Raw genomic sequence first — 19,371 nt, 5'->3', positions numbered from 1 at the left:
CCCCGGTCGGCTTAAATAGAGGTAAGGAGAGCGGGTGGAACCTCCAGAGCACCATATCGGAACGGTACCTGGTGCTCCCAGCAGGCACCAGTACGCCCATACCGGGGCGTATTGGTCGTATCCCACCACTGATCTGAACAGTAATTGACCTGTTTTCGAAACAGGTTGAGGACTACCTGTAGACTGAACCAAGCAAGGACAGACCACTCTGTCATTTCTTCCTGTCTCCCTTCCACTGTGACAGGCCACCCCCTCCCCCCCTCCCCTTATAAGGCAGACCCAGCCCTACATGGGCCATCTGGACCTGAATCATACACTGTACAGATTCAGAAAAGCAGAAGAGATGCAATATCTCATATTCGCACAGCAGTCTGTCCCAAAACCATTTTGATTTTAATGGTAGCTAAGACAGGTAGTACTGGTTTTTACAACAATTTGTTAAGTGACCATTCGAAGTTACGATGGCACTGAAAAAAGTAACTTACGACCAACTTTTCACACTTACAACAATTGCAGCGTCCCCTTGGTCACGTGATCAAAATCCAGACGCCTAGCAACCGGCTCGTATTTATGACGGTTGCAGTGTCCCAAGATCCCGACAAGCGAAGTCCATGGGGAAAATGGGTTCACTTCAACAGCTGTATTGCTAACTGAAGAACTGTTACCTCAGGGTTACGGATTTCATCATTTCTCAGTGAAATAATATAGTCAAGAACAAAGCAAATCAGTCAATTCCCTCTCTCATTCTCCCTCTCTCTCCCTGTCTGTCTGTCACTTTCACTCTCTCTCTCTCCCTCCCTCTCTCTGTCTGTCTGTCTGCCACTTTCTCTCTCTCTCTCTCTCTCTGCCTCTCCCCCTCCCTCCCTAATGGAGGCAATGAAGAGCAGTCTACCAAAAGATATTGGTTTATTATGTAAAGGTGACTGGAACTGTCAGAGATTGTGTCTGTGTTATCTTGGAGTTCATGATTACAAAAGTGGGGGAGAAGAAGGATCAGAAGGGTAGACAGTACTGGACTTCAGAAGAATAGATTTTCATCAACGCAAAATAAAAAATAAGGTAGATCGATCCAATGCTTAGAAATTCTGAAGGCAAAAGCTACCTGGAAAATCTTCCTGAAAGAAAACACTAAAATACAATTAAAACACTTCCTATTAAAAGGAAAAAATGGGAGACACCTAAATAAACCGGTTGCATATATCTAAATATATCTAAATTGCCAAAAAATAAAAGTACAGACAGAGAAAATGGAAGAGAAGTATAACCAAAGAAAGATAGAAAGCAATTAACCGAAACTACAGAGATTCTAAAATGACAAAATCTCAGAATATGGTTAAGGTTAGAGAGAAATTTCTACACCTTCAGAAACAAGAAAGGCATTCTTGTTGTATGCCATTCTATTCAGGGGGGGGGGAAATTGATGGGTTATAACACAAAAGCAGAAGGTATTACAGATAGTCGACTTATGACCACAACTGAGCTCAACGTTTCTGTGCTTGTTGGTGCCGTGGTTAGAATGCAGCATGGCCGGATAACTCTGCAGAGTCTGGAGTTCGATTCTGAGAAGGATCGAGGTTGACTCAGCCTTCTATTCTTCCGAGGTCACTAAAATGAGGAGCCAGATTGTTGGGGGCAATATCTCAGGGGCTGCCACAAAGAAGGAAGAGTCAAGCTATTCTCCAAAGCAGCTGAAGGCAGGACAAGAAGCAACGGGTGGAAACTAATCAAGGAGGGAAGCAACTTAGAACTAAAGAGAAATTTCCTGACAGTGAGAACAATTGATCAGTGGAACTACTTGCCTCCAGAAGTTGTAAATGCTCCAACACTGGAAGTTTTTAAGAAGATGTTGGATAACCATTTGGATATGGTTATATCCATTTGGATAACCATTTGTCTGAAGTGGTGTATGTGGGGTTGGACTAGAAGACCTCCAAGGTGCTATTCTATTCTATTCTATTTTACTACTCTACTCTACTCTTATTTCTATTCCATTCCATTCTTTGGTCTAGATGGGATTGCAGGGTTGAAGCCCAGCCACAAGAACCCATAAGGAACATTATTTCTAGATATATCATAAGACCGGCTGCAGGATTTGCATCTGACTAATATAGAGAAAACACAGACTAGGAGAGACATGATAGCAGTCTTCCAATATCTCAGAGGTTGCCACAAAGAAGAGGGAGTCAAACTATTCTCCAAGGTACCTGAGGGTAGAACAAGAAGCAATGGGTGGAAACTAATCAAGGAGAGAAGCAACTTAGAACTGAGGAGAAATTTCCTGACAGTGAGAAGAATTAACCAGTGGAACAGAAGTTGCCTCCAGAAGTTGTGAATGCCCCAACACTGGAAGTCTTTAAGAAGGTGTTGGATAGCCATCTGTCTGAAGTGGTGTATGTGGGGTTGGACTACAAGACCTCCAAGGTGCTATTCTATTCTATTCTATTCTATTTTACTACTCTACTCTACTCTACTCTACTCTACTCTACTCTACTCTACTCTACTCTACTCTACTCTACTCTTATTTTTATTCCATTCCATTCTTTGGTCTAGATGGGATTGCAGGGATGAAGCCCAGCCACAAGAACCCATAAAGAACATTATTTCTAGATATATCATAAGACCGGCTGCAGGATTTGCATCTGGCTAATATAGAGAAAACACAGACTAGGGGAGACATGATAGCAGTCTTCCAATATCTCAGAGGTTGCCACAAAGAAGAGGGAGTCTAGCTATTCTCCAAAGCACCTGAGGGCAGGACAAGAAGCAACAGGTAGAAACTAATCAAGGAGAGAAGCAACCTGGAAGTAAAGAGAAATTTCCTGACAATGAGAACAATGAATCAGTGGAACAACTTGCCTCCAGAAGTTGTGAATGCTCCAACACTGGAAGTTTTTAAGAAGAGGTAGGACAACCATTTGTCTGGAATGGTATAGGGTTTCCCGGCTGAGCAGGGGGTTGGACTAGAAGACCTCCAAGGTCCAGCTGCCAACTCTGTTATTCTGTTAATATTTTTATTTATTTTATTTTATTTATTTAGTTTGTCAAACATGTAAAAGATAACATGTATAAGTATAAACATAAATATGGACAGAGTAAATGGGTACGAATAAATGGAGACAGTAGGACAGGGACGGTAGGCACGCTAGTGCGCTTATGCGCGCCCCATTACAGACCTCTTAGGAATGGGGTGAGGTCATTAGTAGACAGTTTAAGGTTAAAGTTATGGGGATTTGAAGATGTAACCATAGAGTCAGGTAGTGCATTCCAGGCATTGACCACTCTATTGCTGAAGTCGTATTTTCTGCAATCGAGTTTTGACACTGTAAAGCACCCAGAGAGTGCTGTAAAGCAGTATATAAGTGCTATTGTTATTTATGACCGTGGCATTCACTTAACAACCACCACAAAAAAACACCTCATAAAATAAGGCCCAGTTCATGTCATGACCTGCTTAACGACCACCACAACTGACACCCAAAATTGCAAGCTCAATTATGATTGTTAAGGGAAGGACTGCCTGTACCATTGTAATATTTCTAAAATTAATGCAGGCCAGGCCAGTGTAAACACACACACACACACACACACTCACGCAAACCATTGTGCGAATCAATTAGTCATGCGGACTCCGAGCTCAAACTTCAAGTGCGCTTACTCTGTAGCTGAAGGTACATTGTCCGATGCTGCAGATCCCACGGGCTCGTCCCGAAATTTTTCACTCGGCAAAGGTGGCGGCAAAAAATCCACGTCTTTTTTCTTTGGGACCTTGTAATACTTCCACATGGAATCCGCATCTTCCTCCTCCAAGTTCACTGCGGCGCCGATGTACATGGTGGGCTCCACGACGTCGGGAAACGTGGCTGGGAAATTCTGGGATAATCCTTCTATCCTATCTTCCATGGCTTTTGAAGGAAGCAAAGGATCGGGAGTCGACATTTGATAGAAATGTTGGCTCTGCGGCGTGGAAGGCGTTTTGGTTGCCCCCTCCTCCACCGCGTCGCAGGGGTGGGGACTGAGGGGCGGTGGCTGCGGGGAACTGGCAATTTCCGCGGGGTGCATCTGAGGTGTCTTGGCGACCTCGTTAGTTCTGAGGTTGGAAAACCTCACTTGGCTGTCGGTGGTGGGGATTACCAGCCGCTGATTGGCGGAGTCGGCCTCCAGGATAACCTTGTCGCTGATGGACACACGATGGTGAAACGGGGTTAAGGGACGTTTTGGGGGTTTCTCTCCTTTCTCTTGCTTTTCGTTGGCCTTGTGCTTGGTTGCTGGCTGGGGTTGCTGGCCGGCGGGAGGCACCGGCCCCTGCTGAATTGCGAGCCTCGGTTTGAGACTTTTGTGCCTGAAGGGAGGTAGAAAGATAACGGAGATATAGGTCATCCACATTTCAGCTGCCAAATCAACAAACAGGTCACAAAAGGAAAATCAATCAATGGATACATAAGCATAAACACTGAGCTAGGAGAGCTGTTTTGCTTCACTGCTAATTAGAGCTATGAGTAGGGAGAGAGAATGAATTTATTGCTTGTCACTGCGTTTTTTTTTGTTTGCCAGCTGTGCTCAAACTCTAAGACATACGGTAGACTGATCTGACTCTTATCACTAAACTCACTACGCATGTCCATTCATTCTTCCACATTCCTTCATCATTGTTATCGCGTCTTTGTCTTTTGTTCGCCTGCCAAGGTGGTAGGCAGGAACTCTGCCAAAATGTAATCGTTAGCTAGTAAGTTTGTGTTTTCATTTTCTTTACAATAAAATGTTTTTCTTAGAATATATCTCGGGTATATTTTGCTTAATTATCAAGTATACTTCAAGGAAAGGCCACGGTTCATCCCTCACTAAATACAGAGCGGAATTTACACCCTGACATTGCTTTCCCCCCGATTTGCAGCTCTTCACAGTACTAACCGTAACATTCTACCAGGCAGGTAGTCCTCGACTTACGACAATTTGTTTAGTAACCATTCAAAGCTACAACGGCACTGAAAAAAAGTAACTTGTAACCATTTTTCACAGTTATGACCGTTGCAGCATCCCCGTGGTCACGTGATTTACGTTCAGTTCACAGTTGTGATGCTGGCAGTGTCCCGGGATAATATGATCGTATTTTGCGATCCTCCGACAAGCAAAATCAACGGGGAAGACAGCTTCGCTTAACAACCATGTTACTAATGTAACAACTGCAGGGATTCACTTAACAAATGGGGCAGGAATGGTTGTAAAAGGGGGCAAAATTCACTTAACAAATTTATCACTTAGCAACATAAATTCTGGGCTCAATTGTGGCCCTACGTCGAGGACTACCTGCAGTGGAGCTCCAAAATTTGAACTTGTGTTTCAGCCCTGTAAATTTGAGTGGAGACTTAAATAATAAGGAGACAATATCCTTAATAAGGAGACAATATCAGCTAATTACCTTATTTATAGAGAAGCTGAAGATGGGGTGAAACAATCATAATTTGGACCAGGCACATGTTTATTTATAACAGATCATAAATATAAAGGTGTTATAGATACTGGTTATCTGTAATGCCTGGTCTTTGCAAATGTACTTCAAATCACAATTTTACGGATTTTAATGATAAGACGCACCGGAGTATAAGACGCATCAAGATTTTGAAGAGGTAAATTTTTAAAAATAAGTTTTTCCACTCTGCAGGCCTCCCAAACCCCCTTTATGCCACATTTTTTGTGAAAAAACGGGGCATGCAGAGAGATTGAGAGGCCCGCAAAGTGCTCCTGGGAGCTGGGGGGCAACAACGAGAAAAAAATGGGCGGGTTTTCACAAAAACGGGCTCGTTTTTTTGCAAAAACAAAACAAAACAGGGCATGCACAAGCTTTAGGAGGTTTGCAGAGTGCTCCTGGGGTCTGGAGGGGCAAAAGCAAGCAAAAAGCGGCTTGTTTTTTTGCTCATTTTTGCCCTCCCCAGCCTCCAGGAGCACTTTGCAGGCCTCCCAAACCCTCTACACATCCATTTTTGCACCCAGATTTTCACCCAGATTTTCACCCTCTTTTGGGGGGGGGGGGAGGTGCTTATTATACTCTGAAAAATACGGTAAGTTATACCCAACAAGGCAGTTAGGACCAGACAGTAGGCCAAGGAGAAGGGCCCTTCGGAGAGAGTTCGTCCCACTTGGGAGAAGGAGTCAAGTAGGGAATTAGTCTGGAATCGATAGTCACAAAAGGGCAAGGTCCAATACCCCTTGAATACCTTTGAAATTTATCTAGTGCTTTTGTTTCCCCAGGGGCAAACTGCCAGTCTGAGAAGATTACTTTACTTTACTTTACTTTATTTTGGACTTTTATACCGCCCCCTCTCCCAAAAGGGACTCGGGGCGGTGTACAGTCAGATTAAAACACATAAATACATAAAAATACAAACATAGTTAAATACTAAGTGCCTAAAAGAGGAGGATATAAAGACTGTACCCAAGTAAAGTAGTTAAAAACAATGTTTAAAAATAACCCCTAAAAAATACCCAATTAAAAATATCTGCCAGGAGGTGAAATAGGACTATGAATGGGCCAAGCCGGCTAAACGGAACAGGTGAGTCTTCAGTTTTTGTCGGAAGGAGCGGAAGTCGGTGGTGGTTCTGATATCGGGGGGGAGGTCATTCCAGAGGGTTGGGCCCATCACAGAGAAGGCTCTACCCCTAGGTGCCGCCCGTTGGCATTGGTTAGTGGACGGCACCACTATTTGCTGTGAAATAGGCATAAAGAAATAAAGTACAAGTAGTTCCTCGACTTGTAACCATTTGTTTAGTGACCATTCAAAATTACAAAGGCACTGAAAAATTGTTTAGGATCATTTTTCATGACTCTTGCAGCATCCCCATGGCCACTCCAAGGTCCCTTCCAACTCTGTATTGTATTGTATTGTATTACTTGATCAAAATTCGGATGCTTAGGAAGTGGCACGGATTTTCTGACAGCTGTGGTGTCCCGGGGTCACGTGATCACCTTCTCATAAGCGAAGTCAATGGGGAAGCTAACTTACTAACTGAACCATGATGCTGTGATTCACCAAACCACGATGGCCAGAAAAGTCGTGGAATGGGGCAGAACTCAATTGTGTTTGTAAGTTGAGGACTACCTGTCATTAATTTATACTCTACATTCGTGTGTGGACCTTGTTGTTCCCACCTGGCAGCCCCGCAGTAAAGGAAGACAGCCCCCCCCCCAAAAAAAAGAAATATGAAAAAGCACCTAGAGTTTGGTTTGCGCAATGCTGCACACATGAATCCATTTATTTGGGGAGAGAAGGGCCTACTGCCGTGATGGTGAACCTATGGCATGCGTGCCAGAGGTGGCATGAAGAGCCCTCTCTGTGGGCAGATGCGCCATTGCCAGCTGCTCTTCGTGAGTGCTGGAGCACTGGAAAACGGCCCGAAAAACGGCCTGAGAACAGCCCCCCAAACAACCCAAAAACTGGCAATGAGCCCCGGCCAGCTGGTCTTCGGTTTTCCAGTGTTCCAACATGCGCACATGTATGTGCATGCATGTGTGTTCCGGTTTGGGCACTTGGTGCTAAAAAGGTTCCCCATCACTGGCTTATTATATGTAATGTGAACATAGAAACTGTGTTTTGTTAACCCAGGTTTCGGGTTTCACAGATTGCCTGAACCCGTCAAGAGCGGTAGACGACAGGTGCAGCCTGACGTCAATATGTGACAGAAGAGGACATGACAGGACCAACTGGGACTGACTCTGCCCACCGCAGCTTTCTTTCTTCTTTCTTTCTTTCTTTCTTTCTTTCTTTCTTTCTTTCTTTCTTTCTTTCTTTCTTTCTTTCCTTCTTTCCTTCCTTCCTTCCTTTCTTCTTTCTCCCTCCCTCCCCCTTCCTTCCTTCCTTCCTTCCTTCCTTCCTTCCTTCCTTCTCTTTCTTTCTTCTTTACATATCTAATATAGTCAGAGGGCAGCCAGCTGGAAATGTACATAATTACAGACGTTCATTTTATTCCTGTCAGTAGAAACATGCCTTTTCTTAACAAAGCGATGCAGGGTCGCCCTTAGGGGCCTTGTCAAGAGTATAAAATCCAGTGTTTAAAATTACCCAGCTGCACTCCTGCGTCACAAATAGATTTACAACCAAGACAAAACAGGAACAGAAAGGGGCTGTCGGAATACCCAGCTTTCGTTCTTGTCCTCCTTCCTTCCTTCCTTTCTTTCCTTCCTTCTTTCCTTCTGAGTTGATAGGGTTAGTACAGGGGTCAGCAAACTGTGGCTCTGGAGCCGCATGCGGGTCTTTCCTCCCTCTGCTGCGGCTCCGTCACCGGTTGGCGCCACAATATTGAGGAGCTTCCGGTGGGGAGGGGAGGGGAGAGAGAAGCAGAGTGAGCCAGGAGAAGACTCTATGGCAAGGGGAGGGTTCTCCAGTCACCTCCACAATTGATAGGGCTTTCGGTTATGACAGGTAGAGGAAAAAGTACGCCGTGCTAGGAGGAGACTCTATGGTGGGGGGAACTGAACTTCCAGTCAGCTCCAGAATTGAACAGGGGGCTTCCAATTAGGACCTTTGTGACTCCCGGTATTTTCTTTTCTATGGGAAATGGGTCCAAAAGGCTCTTTGAGTGTTTACGTTTGCCGACCCCTGGGTTAGTACTACAGATACTCCTTGACTTACAACCGTTCGTTTAGTGACTGTTCAAAGTTACAATGACACGGAATAAAATGACTTATGACTAGTTTCAGACTTTAGGACCATAGTAGGATCCCCATGGTGATGTGATCAAAATTCAGATGCTTGATGATACTTTCAGGTATGAATGATGGTTGCAGTGTCCTGGGGTCACGGGATCCCCTTTTGCGACCTTCTGACAAGCAAAGTCAATGGGGAAGCCAGAGTCACTCAACAGACTTCCTCACTGACTTTGCTTGCCGTAAGGCCGCAAAAAGGGATCACGTGACCCCGGGATACTGCAACCGACATAAAAACAAGTCAGTTGCCAAGCGTCTGGATTTTGATGACGTGACTATGGGGATGCTGCAACGGTCGTTAAATGTGAAAAAATGGTCTTAGGTAACTTTGGACAGTCACTAAGTGAACGGTTATAATTCGAGGACTACCTGTATAGAAATCCAGGGAAAAAGAAGAAACAGAATATTACCAGATATGGGATAAATGGTATAGGTGGATGGAGGAAAGAAACAAGGATCAATGAAGGAAGTCAATAAAGCCCCAAAAATAGTAGTTAAGGAGATTTAACATATGCACTCAAGAGAGTTTAAATTTACTAGAGGTAATCAACCAATATAGCAGGTAGATGAGTAAAAATAAGAGGGTTAAAAATGGTGAAATGCAAATGAAATCTACGAGGAGGAGAAATAACATAAGGAGAATTGTATCGATGTGTAATTGCTATTAGAAAGAAAAGGAAGTTCCTGTTCACACTGCATTGTGTAAATGTAGTGTACGTCTAAGTTTTGTGTGTGTGTATTTTGTATGTTTGTAAATAAATAAATATTTTTTTTTTTTTAAAAAAGAAAAGTAGCTTGCCAGGGTCTTTTTCCAGAGATGTTTTCAACCTCCCAGTCTAGTCAATAGCTCTAGCGTTTCTAATGGTTTTCCATTCTGGTACCAATCTGATCTGATCCTGATCGATCTCTGGAGATCAGCAAAATTGGGCTGTTTTCAGGTAGTCCTCGACATACAGCCATTCATTCAGTGACCATTCAAAGTGACAACGGTGATGGAAAAAAGCGACTAATGTTCCGTTTTCACAGTTCTGATGTTGCAGCATCCCTGTGGTCACATGATCAAAATTCAGCCCAGCTTGGCATGTATTTTAGGACGGCTGCACTTTCCCAGGGTCACCTGATCACCATTTGTAACCTTCCCTTCTGATATGCAAAGTCAACGGAGGAAGCCAGATTTGCTTAGTGACTCATTTAACAACTGCCGCGATTCGCTTAACAACTGTGGCAAGGCAGGTCATAAAATGGAGCGAAACTCCCTTCGCAACTGTCCTTCTTAGTAAAGGAATATTTGGGCTCAATTGTCGTCATAAGCTACCCAGCTACCTGTTTGTCTCAGATCTTACTTTGAGAAATTGGCGCATTTAAATTGATTGTGCTGGCAAGCCATTAGCTTCTTATTGTTTCGTTATGTCATACAATGGACCCCAAAAGACCTCTGCCTGTTTTCAACTATCAGGTTCGGTTGTGGCCAGTGGAGTTGGTGTCAGATTCAGACAGTGAGGAGGTTGGAGAGGAACGTGGGCCAGTCCTGGAGTCTGGGGAAGGCTCTGCGTTGGAAGCAGAGAGGGGGCCAGGGCCGTCTGGCAGTTATCAGCTGCCTTCGGAGTCGGAGATCAGTGGGGCAGAAGAACAGCTGGAGCCTGTTCCCGATGTGCACATGCGCAGCGCTGCCAGGAGAAGGGAACAGCTAAGGAACAAGAGCCGACTCAGGAGTAAAGGCACAGGTGACAGTGAATGGCCCCTCCCATAGGGAATAAAGAGGAATGAAAGGGGAGAGGAATTTGCAGGAGACAATTAGTTCCATTCATTAGAGTGAAGATCTATTCCTGACTTCTTCTCAAGTGATTGCTGCTACAGCGTGGTGTTTGGAAGATATCGGCCTGGCACCTCCCCAAGTCTGATAAAGGTCTGTGGTTGTGAAATCTCTTGAAAGATTGTTGGCCGGGACTTTGCTGGAGTGGAATTCCCTTTAACCTAAATAAAAGAGGTTTTATTGGGACGAGGAGTCGGCTTCATGCTTTTGGGAAGCCTCGGTCAGAACAGGTTCTCCTACCTGGAACATGTGCAATTGGCCCTCTGTGCAGCTTCGACGAAGTCCCAAAATCCCATTTTCTCAATCGTCTCCTCTTCACATAAGCCATTCGATGTGGCAGAATACTTCCTTCTACATTGCATTCAAGGGGAAAAAAAACATTCTTTAAGTATAGGAAAATATATTTTAAAAGGCACTAAGCTACTACTGGTCTTCTATAGCTCTACTGGAACTGAAATTTCCAGTTTGCTAACTAGGAATTCTAGGACTTAACAACCTCCATTCGTTTAGAAGGTATCATGTGTAGTGTTATGATAACACGAGAACCAAGTGTTTGTGGAGGGACCTCTGCCTGACGAGCCCATAACAAAAAAATTATCACCCAAGTGTACATTATTTATCACTGTTTTTTCCTATTGTGAACAATTAACAAGTAAATTATATAAGTAAATGGTAACAAAAATATTGTAAGACTTCAATTCCTCGGAATAGTCACAATATATAATCAAATTAAATAATTGCAAACAAGCACTTTGTAGTTAGCTTGTGATGCTTGTGACAGTCAATGGAAGAGGGTATTTGTAGTTCACGGTTGAACTGTGGGGTCCTTGGTGCTCTTTGAGCTTTGGTTGTTTTCTTGAAGATGTTTCATTACCAAACTAGGCTACATCATCAGCGATAGAAGTGGGAGTGGGGTTTGCTCTCTGCTTGCCCTGTCAGTGTTGGTGGGAGTGCCCTTAGATGGTTCTTTGATTAGGCTGTTGTTTAATGTTTGATTGCTTGTCTTAGTTGGTTGTTTGTTGATTGGGATATTGTTTACTGCTTGATTGTTGGTTTGGTGTTAATCCTGGCGTTATTGTCTGATTGTTAATTACTGGCCAACCAAGCTCAGAAAGCACCAAGGACCGCAAAGAATATGGTTCTGTCTAAGCTAAGGATGTGGGGACTTAGGGACGTGGTGGCTCAGTGGCTGATCAGAAAGGTCGGTAGTTCGGTGGTTTGAATCCCTGCCCCGCGTAATGGAGTGAGCTCCCATTACTTGTCCCAGCTTCTGCCAACCTAGCAGTTGGAAAGCATCCAAAAATGCAAGTAGAAAAAGTAGGAACCACCTTTGGTGGGAAAGTAACAGTGTTACTTTTGGCATTTAGTCATGCTGGCCACATGATCACGGAGACATCTTTGGACAGCGCTGGCTCTTCGGCTTTGAAACGGAGATGAGTACTGCCCCTAGAGTTGGGAACAACTCTAGGGGTGCATATGTGCGAGCGGAACCTTTATCTTTACCTTAAGCTAAGGACATCATTCTGGGAGAAGAGCGGTGTCCCATTTGGGGGAAATGAGGAAGGCTCAGGCTAGAAAGAGTTTGTTATTATTATTGTTATTGTTATTATTATTATGACATCTAAGATTTGGGTTAGCCTTCCTCTAGAAATCAGACTGGCTTTCATGTTAACAGCCTTCCAGAAGCTAAGGATGTCAGATATGGTTACAATTATTCTGTCCTAGTTGCTGTTGTTGGTTTTCACCTGAAAACTAATTTTGGGTTTATAGTCTTTTGTGGGATAAGTGTATTTGCTTACTTCAAATGTTTGATAGTAATTATCTTTCTTCCCTTTGGATGCTTCATTGTATGTAATGTGGTAATCCACTAGGAGCCAGAATGATTTGGCAGCACACAAATTTAATTCAATAATTATTATGGATGTTATTTATTAGCCTCTAATATCACAAGGTATTTCCTGGGAATTTCCGTGTCACTGTTTTAATTATCAAAGAACTTTAGCATCTCCATGACTTACAGTCAGGTTCCCCAAAGCACTTGGCTGATCAAACTTAGAAAAAGAATAGTGGAATAATCTTGAGCTAGCAAATCAATTATTAAGCTTTAGATAATCCATGTGAGTTTCCTAACTTTTTGGAAGTTGGCGGGTATATTTCAATTTAGATCCGTACCTACAATACGGAAAGAAGCCGGCGGTACCGTCTTCCCCATATGGTTTTACTGAGATACATTTTGACGTTCTTACCAAATGTCAAAAATAAAATAAAACCACCTACTTGGTCAGTGCTCTGTTCATATTGCATTCTTGCCAAACTCTGTCAACCACCTGATTGGCCAGCCTTCGAGGGATCCTCCCCCCATGGTGATTAGTGCTGTCACAACTGAACACATCGGAAACCGAAGACAGCTTGACCCACTTCTGAGCTGAGCGAGCATCAACTGAAAAAGGAAGCCAAAGCAGAACACATCTCATTATTATATTGTATCTACCCCATAATCCGCTAAACCAGAAAGGAAAATCTATAGAGCTTTGGTCAGTGAGACACAGTGATTTATGAATTTAGAAAGCAAGTCAAAGCTAACAACCCCAGCATTTTAGGACATTGCGTGACTGCAAGCTTAAGCAGAAACCTCAAAGGTTTATGAAGTATGCACACCACCACCACCCCCGCATCAAAAACTTAGTCTTTGGTTGACAATAAGTACACAAAAGCATCCACAAGAAAGAAAGAAAAACTTGATTGGGTTTACAGGTAGTTCTTGACTTACGATCACAACTGGGCCCAACAGAAAGTTGCTAAGCAAGATATTTGTTAAGTGAGTCTTGCCCCATTTTACAAACTGTCTTGCCACAGTTGTTAAGTGAATCACTGCAGTTGTTAAGTTAGTGGCATGATCCACACTGGCGCACTGATTAGAGTTGCAGCACCGCAGGCTGCTTCTGCTGACTCACAGCTGCCTGCAATTTGGCAGTTCGAATCTCACCAGGCTCAAGGTTGCCTCAGCCTTCCCTCCTTCCGAGGTGGGTAAAATGAGGACCCCAAAACTGTTGCGGGCAATATGCTGACTTTGTAAACCGCTTAGAGAGGGCTGTAAAGCACTGTAAAGCAGTATATAAGTGCTGTTGCTATGGGTTGCTAAGTGAATCTGGCTTCCCCACTGACTTTGCACGTCCGGAGGTCACAATAGTTATTACATGATCACAGGACACTGCAGCCGTCATAAATATGAGTCAGTTGCCAATAGAATAGAATAGAATAGAATAGAATAGAATAGAATAGAATAGAATAGAATAGAACAACAGAGTTGGCAGCTGGACCTTGGAGGTCTTCTAGTCCAACCCCCTGCTTAGGCAGGAAACTCTACACTACTTCAGACAAGTGGTTGTCAATCTCGTCTTAAAAATTTGCAGTGTTGGAGCATTCACTACTTCTGGAGGCAAATTGTTCCTCTGAGCCAATCTCTTGAATTTTTTATCATGTGACTCAGGGATGCTACAGCAGCCATAAGTGTGAAAATGATCAAGTCACTTTTGGCAGTGCTGTTATAACTTTGAATGATCATTAATGAACCATTGTAAGTCCAGGACTACCTGTATCTTAATAAAATTAGAACAGAACAGAACAACAGAGTTGGAAGGAACCTTAGAGGTCTTCTAGTCCACCCCCCTGCTCAGGTAGGAAGCCCTATACCATTTCAGACCAATGGTTGTCCAATCTATTCTTAAAACCTTCCAGTGTTGGAGCACTCACAACTTCTGGAGGCAATTGCTCCATTGTTTAATTGTGTTAACTGCCAGGAAATTTCTTCTTAGTCCTAGGTTGTTTCTCTCCTTGATTTAGTTTCCATCCATTGCTTCTTGTCCTCAGGTGCTTTGGAGAATAGGTTGACCCTCTCTTCTCTGTACTTCCCTCAAGTACTGGAAGTTTGCTATCATGTCACCCCTAGTCCTTCTTTTTATTAAACTAGACAATACCCAATTCCCACAACCATTTTTTATATCAAGAGACCCCAAACCCCGGACTGTGGATCAGCACCAGTCTGTGGATGTCAGAAACAGGGCCACACAAACAAGCAAAGTCCCATCTGCAGGATCCAGGCAGCCTGCGAGACCACACTCCCTCCAGTCCACAGAAAAATCTTTCTCCACCGAACCAGTTCCTGGTGCCCAAAAGATTGGGAGGCCACCGCTTTATATGTTTTAGCCTCCAGTCCCCTAATCATCTTTGTTGCTCTTTTACAACACAAAGCATATGCGTTGAATGTATTACACTTCACTGTGGCAGCTTTACTGGATATTACTGGTCCTCACATGCACTCTAAGCGTCACGATAAAAGACCACGTCAAAATAGTTGGAAGTTCTTCTACTCTGGAGATTCAAAAGACAAATTTTAGGAGCGGTCCATTCTGATAGGTCAATAATTGTTTTTACTCTACCTGTCTGAACTTCTTCTGGGGAGGTTGGTGGCGTGAGAGTAACTGAGGAAATAGCTGGATCTCTCGTGGAAACAGGCACTTGATGGACACCCAAACAGTTGCTTGCACCAACAGTGCTAGGAATAGGAATGTCTGTCTGAGGAACCAGAACGAAGCAGGCAGGGTAGACCATTCGCACACCAGCTTTAAAAGAGGGGAAAAAAAGGGAACAGTGATTTATTTCACAATCCTGTTGAGTTACAGATACACTAGCAGACATTACCGTATTTTTCGGAGTAAAAGACGCTCCGAAGTATAAGATGCACCTAGCTTTTGGGGAGGAAAACAAGTGAAAAATATCTGCCTCTGCCTCCCAGTAATTTGCCTCCTTGCAACAAACAGCAAACAGTACAGACACGTACACTGTTTCTAGTGTTACATTTCAGACTATACTTGTACAGATGCTGTTAAAATTGGATGTGCTTTCTGGAAGTATAGTTATTCTCCGCTATTTAAAAGAATAGCACTTTTTAAAGCAATAGCACTGGGGCTCTTCAGAACAAGCATTTATTTTAAAAAGCTTCTTCATTTTGTTAAGTTGTCTAGAATAATAATAAAGCAGTCTTTAAAAAATAAGTCTAATAATTTGAACATTCTATAGGCATTTATAGTTGTTGACTTACATCCTTGCAGCAAACAGCCTGATTAGCACAAGAAAAAAAAAAGTGCCTCCCAGCAATTTGCCTGGTGGAGCAAACAGCAAGTTTCACTTTCAATTTCTCCCGATCATCAGCTGTTTCAGGCTTCAGGGATTGCTATAGCTTATTGAAGCCTCTGCAAGCGCCAGTTTGCTGCAAAGAGGTAAATTGCTGGGAGGCAGAGGTCAAAGGGTTGCGGCCGGTGGGTGGGACTATATTCAGTGTATAAGACGCCCCCAAATTTTCACCCTCTTTTTTTGGGGGGGGGGGTGTCTTATACTCCGAAAAATATGGCATATAGCAGTGTATGCGAACCTTCCCGGCACCAAGTAAGTGCGTGTGCGCTCATCAGGGCTACAATCCGGAAGAAGAGCTGCCCAGGGGGCATGCGCGTGCCGGAAAATGAACTTTGGGTTTCCGGCACATGCCAGCTAGTCTTCCGGTTACTGGCACACACATGCACATGTAACGATCAGCTGGCTGGCATGCATGCTCACACCGGAAAATGGAAGACCAGCTCTTCCAGTATCTGGCACGAAGGCCAGCTGATCATTGCACGTGTATGCGCAACAGAAACCCAGTAGAGGAACGAGCAACATTGCACATGCCAGGCAACATGGCTCCATGTGCCACTTTGGGCATGCTTGCCATAGGTTCACCATCACGGTTATACAGTAATAGGTTTGTTTATTTCTCCTGCAACGCCAGATGGATCAAGTCTTTTCACTCCCTCTTTCAATCCTCGCTAAGAGTTGCTGGCTTCACAAATGAAATTCAACCATTAGGGAATTTGTCGTGGCTAAGGGCAGTGTGCGAGTCCAGCCGCTGTAGCTTATTTTTAAAAACACAAAACAATATCGGTTGCCCTCAACTTGCCATCATTCATTCACCGACTGCTCAAAGTTACAATGGCACTTAAAAAGTGAGTTATTACTGTTTTTCACACTTATGACTGACTGCTGGGGCATTTGGCAACTGACATGTATTTATGACGCCTGCAGTGTCACGGGGTCACTGATCATCTTTCGTGACTTTGTCACAAGCAAGGGGGAAGGCAGATACTTTAAACCAGGGGTGTCCAAACTTGAGAACTTTAAGACTTGTGGACTTCAATTCCCAGAATCCATCCATCCATCCATCCATCCATTGTTTGTGTGGTGGGTGTGGGTCTGTCTGTCTGTCTAAATTTCTATAGATGCCCATCCCAACCAAATGATTCTGGGCAGCTTACAATTCTAAAATTATAATAGCACTAGCACTTAAGACTTATATACCGCTTCACAGTGCTTCACAGCCCTCTCTAAGCGGTTTACAGCAAGGGGAGGGGGGGATCCAGAAAATAAATACATACAATACTCAATTTTGTTATATACTTGGATGAGGGGTTTCCTGGGATTTGGGAGAAAGTTAGGGAGTTTTTTGTTTTTTTAAAGCTGTATTTAAAGCGACATACTACACGATTCTCGGTGTTTCCCTGCAACTGCAGGAAATTACATTGGGTGTTCATTCTCTAGATTTCACTCCTAGTTTCAGCCAAAGCAGAGTGAGACTTGGCTTAGATCACATGAACCAAATATACATTTTAGACAATGTGTGGTGACTAATCAGACAACAGAGGAACCTGCACAAGAACAGTGTCCTCACAGTAAAATCACATCTTTCCTACCCTACCCCCAGCTGGGGCTTCTTGCTTTCCATTTCAAAAAATGTACAACAACATTGCACCCGACGTGTGCGCTCTTAACTACAAGCTGTGGGATAAGGGACTTTAGACATTTTTTTCTTTCCTTAGAATCATAGAAAGCCCAGGAACGGTTTGGGAAATTCAAGTGACTGGCGTCTCCATTTAAGTTCAGTAATGCATGGTGTACAGTTTTCTTCAGCTATGAAACCTGAAACTACCTCTGTTCCCACATCTAAATCCTTGAGGAACTCTCTCGTTTTGTCTTCGTCTGGATTATCCTCAGAGCAGCGCTAGGCTAAAAGCATGCTCCTTGTCAGTGATGCAATATAATTTATCTGCCTTTTTTCTGTTCCTCCACCAAAGCTATAAAACTTTTTTTTTTTAACATCTGGGCCGTAAATCCTACTCTATGGTTGGGTCCACAATTATGCCACTCTCCTGTGCCAAGCACTTAAATTTTAATCCATCTCAATGTCATCTTTTTTTGAAAAGTTGCATTGTGCCAAGCAAGCCCAGGGTGGGTAACAACTGCCCTGACATCCAAAGAGCAGGAAGATTATTCGAGGCAAGGCTTCAGACAAGTGCATCTTGATAGTTGATCAAAGCTAAATGAGGACTTCCTTAAATTACTAACATCCTGCTTCTATCGTGTTCCTCCCCCTCCCCCCCCCCCCCCCCCCCGTCTGCAACTCAGAAAGCTATAAAGGGTTCAACTTCTCCTGGATAATGTTATACTCCCAAGAAGCTTAAAAGAATGAGTGAATGTTTGACTCTATTTAGATCAGCTGCTCAGAATTTAAATATAGCTCCAAATCAACGACCAATGGACCATACTGGCACACAAGACATTTATAAGCTAAGGAGAAGAGGACGAGACAAGCTGATGGTGTTACCTAGTCTGGTAATGAAACTAAATTGAAACAAGCTTGGAGGGCAAAATAACTGCCAAAATCTAAACCAGAGCTACCAGTATTTTCTATTATTTCTATCTGGAACCTTTCTAACCTAATACAAAAAGGGGATGTGGTGGCTCAGTGGCTAAGACGCTGAGCTTGTCGATCAGAAACGTAGATAGGTCGGCGGTTCGAATCCCTAGTGCCGCGTAACGAGCTCCCGTGACTTGTCCCAGCTTCTGCCAACCTAGCAGTTCGAAAGCACATTAAAAATGCAAGTAGAAAAATAGGAACCACCTTTGGTGGGAAGGGAACAGCGTTCCGTGTGCTTTCGGCGTTTCGTAATGCCGGCCACATGACCATGGGAGATGTCTTTGGACAGCGCTGGCTCTTCAGGTTTGAAACAGAGATGCGCATTGCCCACTAGAGTCGTGAACAACTAGTATGTATGTACGAGGGGAACCTTTACCTTAACCTAATTCAGGAACTTGACTTACAACCAACAATTGAAAGGAAGATTTCCGTTGCCGAATAAGAAAGTTACCACCTTTTTTGCCACTGTTCTTAAGTGAATCGCTGTAGCGGTTAAGTTAGTAACACGGTTATTAAGTGAATCTAGATTCCCCCCCCCCCCCTTGACTTTGCTTGTCAGAAGATCGCAAAAGGGGATCGCGTGACCCTGGGACACTGCGACCGTCATAAATACATGCCAGTCGCCAAGCGTTTGAATTTTGATCACATGACCATGGGGATGCAGCAATGGTCGTAAATGTGAAAACTGGTGACAACTCCCTTTTTTCAGAGTCATTGTAACTTCAAACGTTCCCTAAATGAGTAAGTTGTAAGTTGAGGATTACCTGTATGTGCAAAATGTGGTTTTGTTTACCCCAGTGCTTCTCAAATAGTGGGGCGGGCCCCCCAGGGGGGGCGCGAGGCTCCATAAAGTGGGGCTCAGCTCAAATTATTTTACATATTTTTGTTTTGCAGGTTAAAGTTTTTTTTAATATTGTGTTCCTTTAAATCCTGTGCTCCTTTAAATCTTTTCTGCTACAGTTAATAAAGCTATTCTTTGTTGTAAATTGATCCACATTTCTTTCTTTCTTTTATTCTCTTATACGTTAATAAGGATACAGTGTTATGCAGAAGTGTACTTATAACAATTTTATA

General features: G+C 43.5%; 1 protein-coding gene across 2 annotated transcripts in view; it reads right to left on the bottom strand.

The window, feature by feature from the left end:
- MED13 (mediator complex subunit 13) overlaps positions 1–19,371 on the bottom strand; it is a 176,794-nt gene that overhangs the window by 70,428 nt on the left and 86,995 nt on the right. For both annotated transcript variants that reach the window (XM_081945361.1, XM_081945360.1), the window contains exons 6-9: positions 14,951–15,133; positions 12,789–12,951; positions 10,752–10,862; positions 3,656–4,339 (exon numbers count right to left, since the gene is read on the bottom strand). In XM_081945361.1, the coding sequence (XP_081801487.1) occupies positions 3,656–4,339; positions 10,752–10,862; positions 12,789–12,951; positions 14,951–15,133 (1,141 nt within the window). The remainder of the gene's footprint in view (positions 1–3,655; positions 4,340–10,751; positions 10,863–12,788; positions 12,952–14,950; positions 15,134–19,371) is intronic.

This window comes from Natrix helvetica (genome assembly GCF_964273705.1).
Source record: "Natrix helvetica genome assembly, chromosome: 2".
NCBI lineage: Eukaryota > Metazoa > Chordata > Lepidosauria > Squamata > Natricidae > Natrix > Natrix helvetica.
This window is presented reverse-complemented; position numbering and strand designations above follow the sequence as displayed.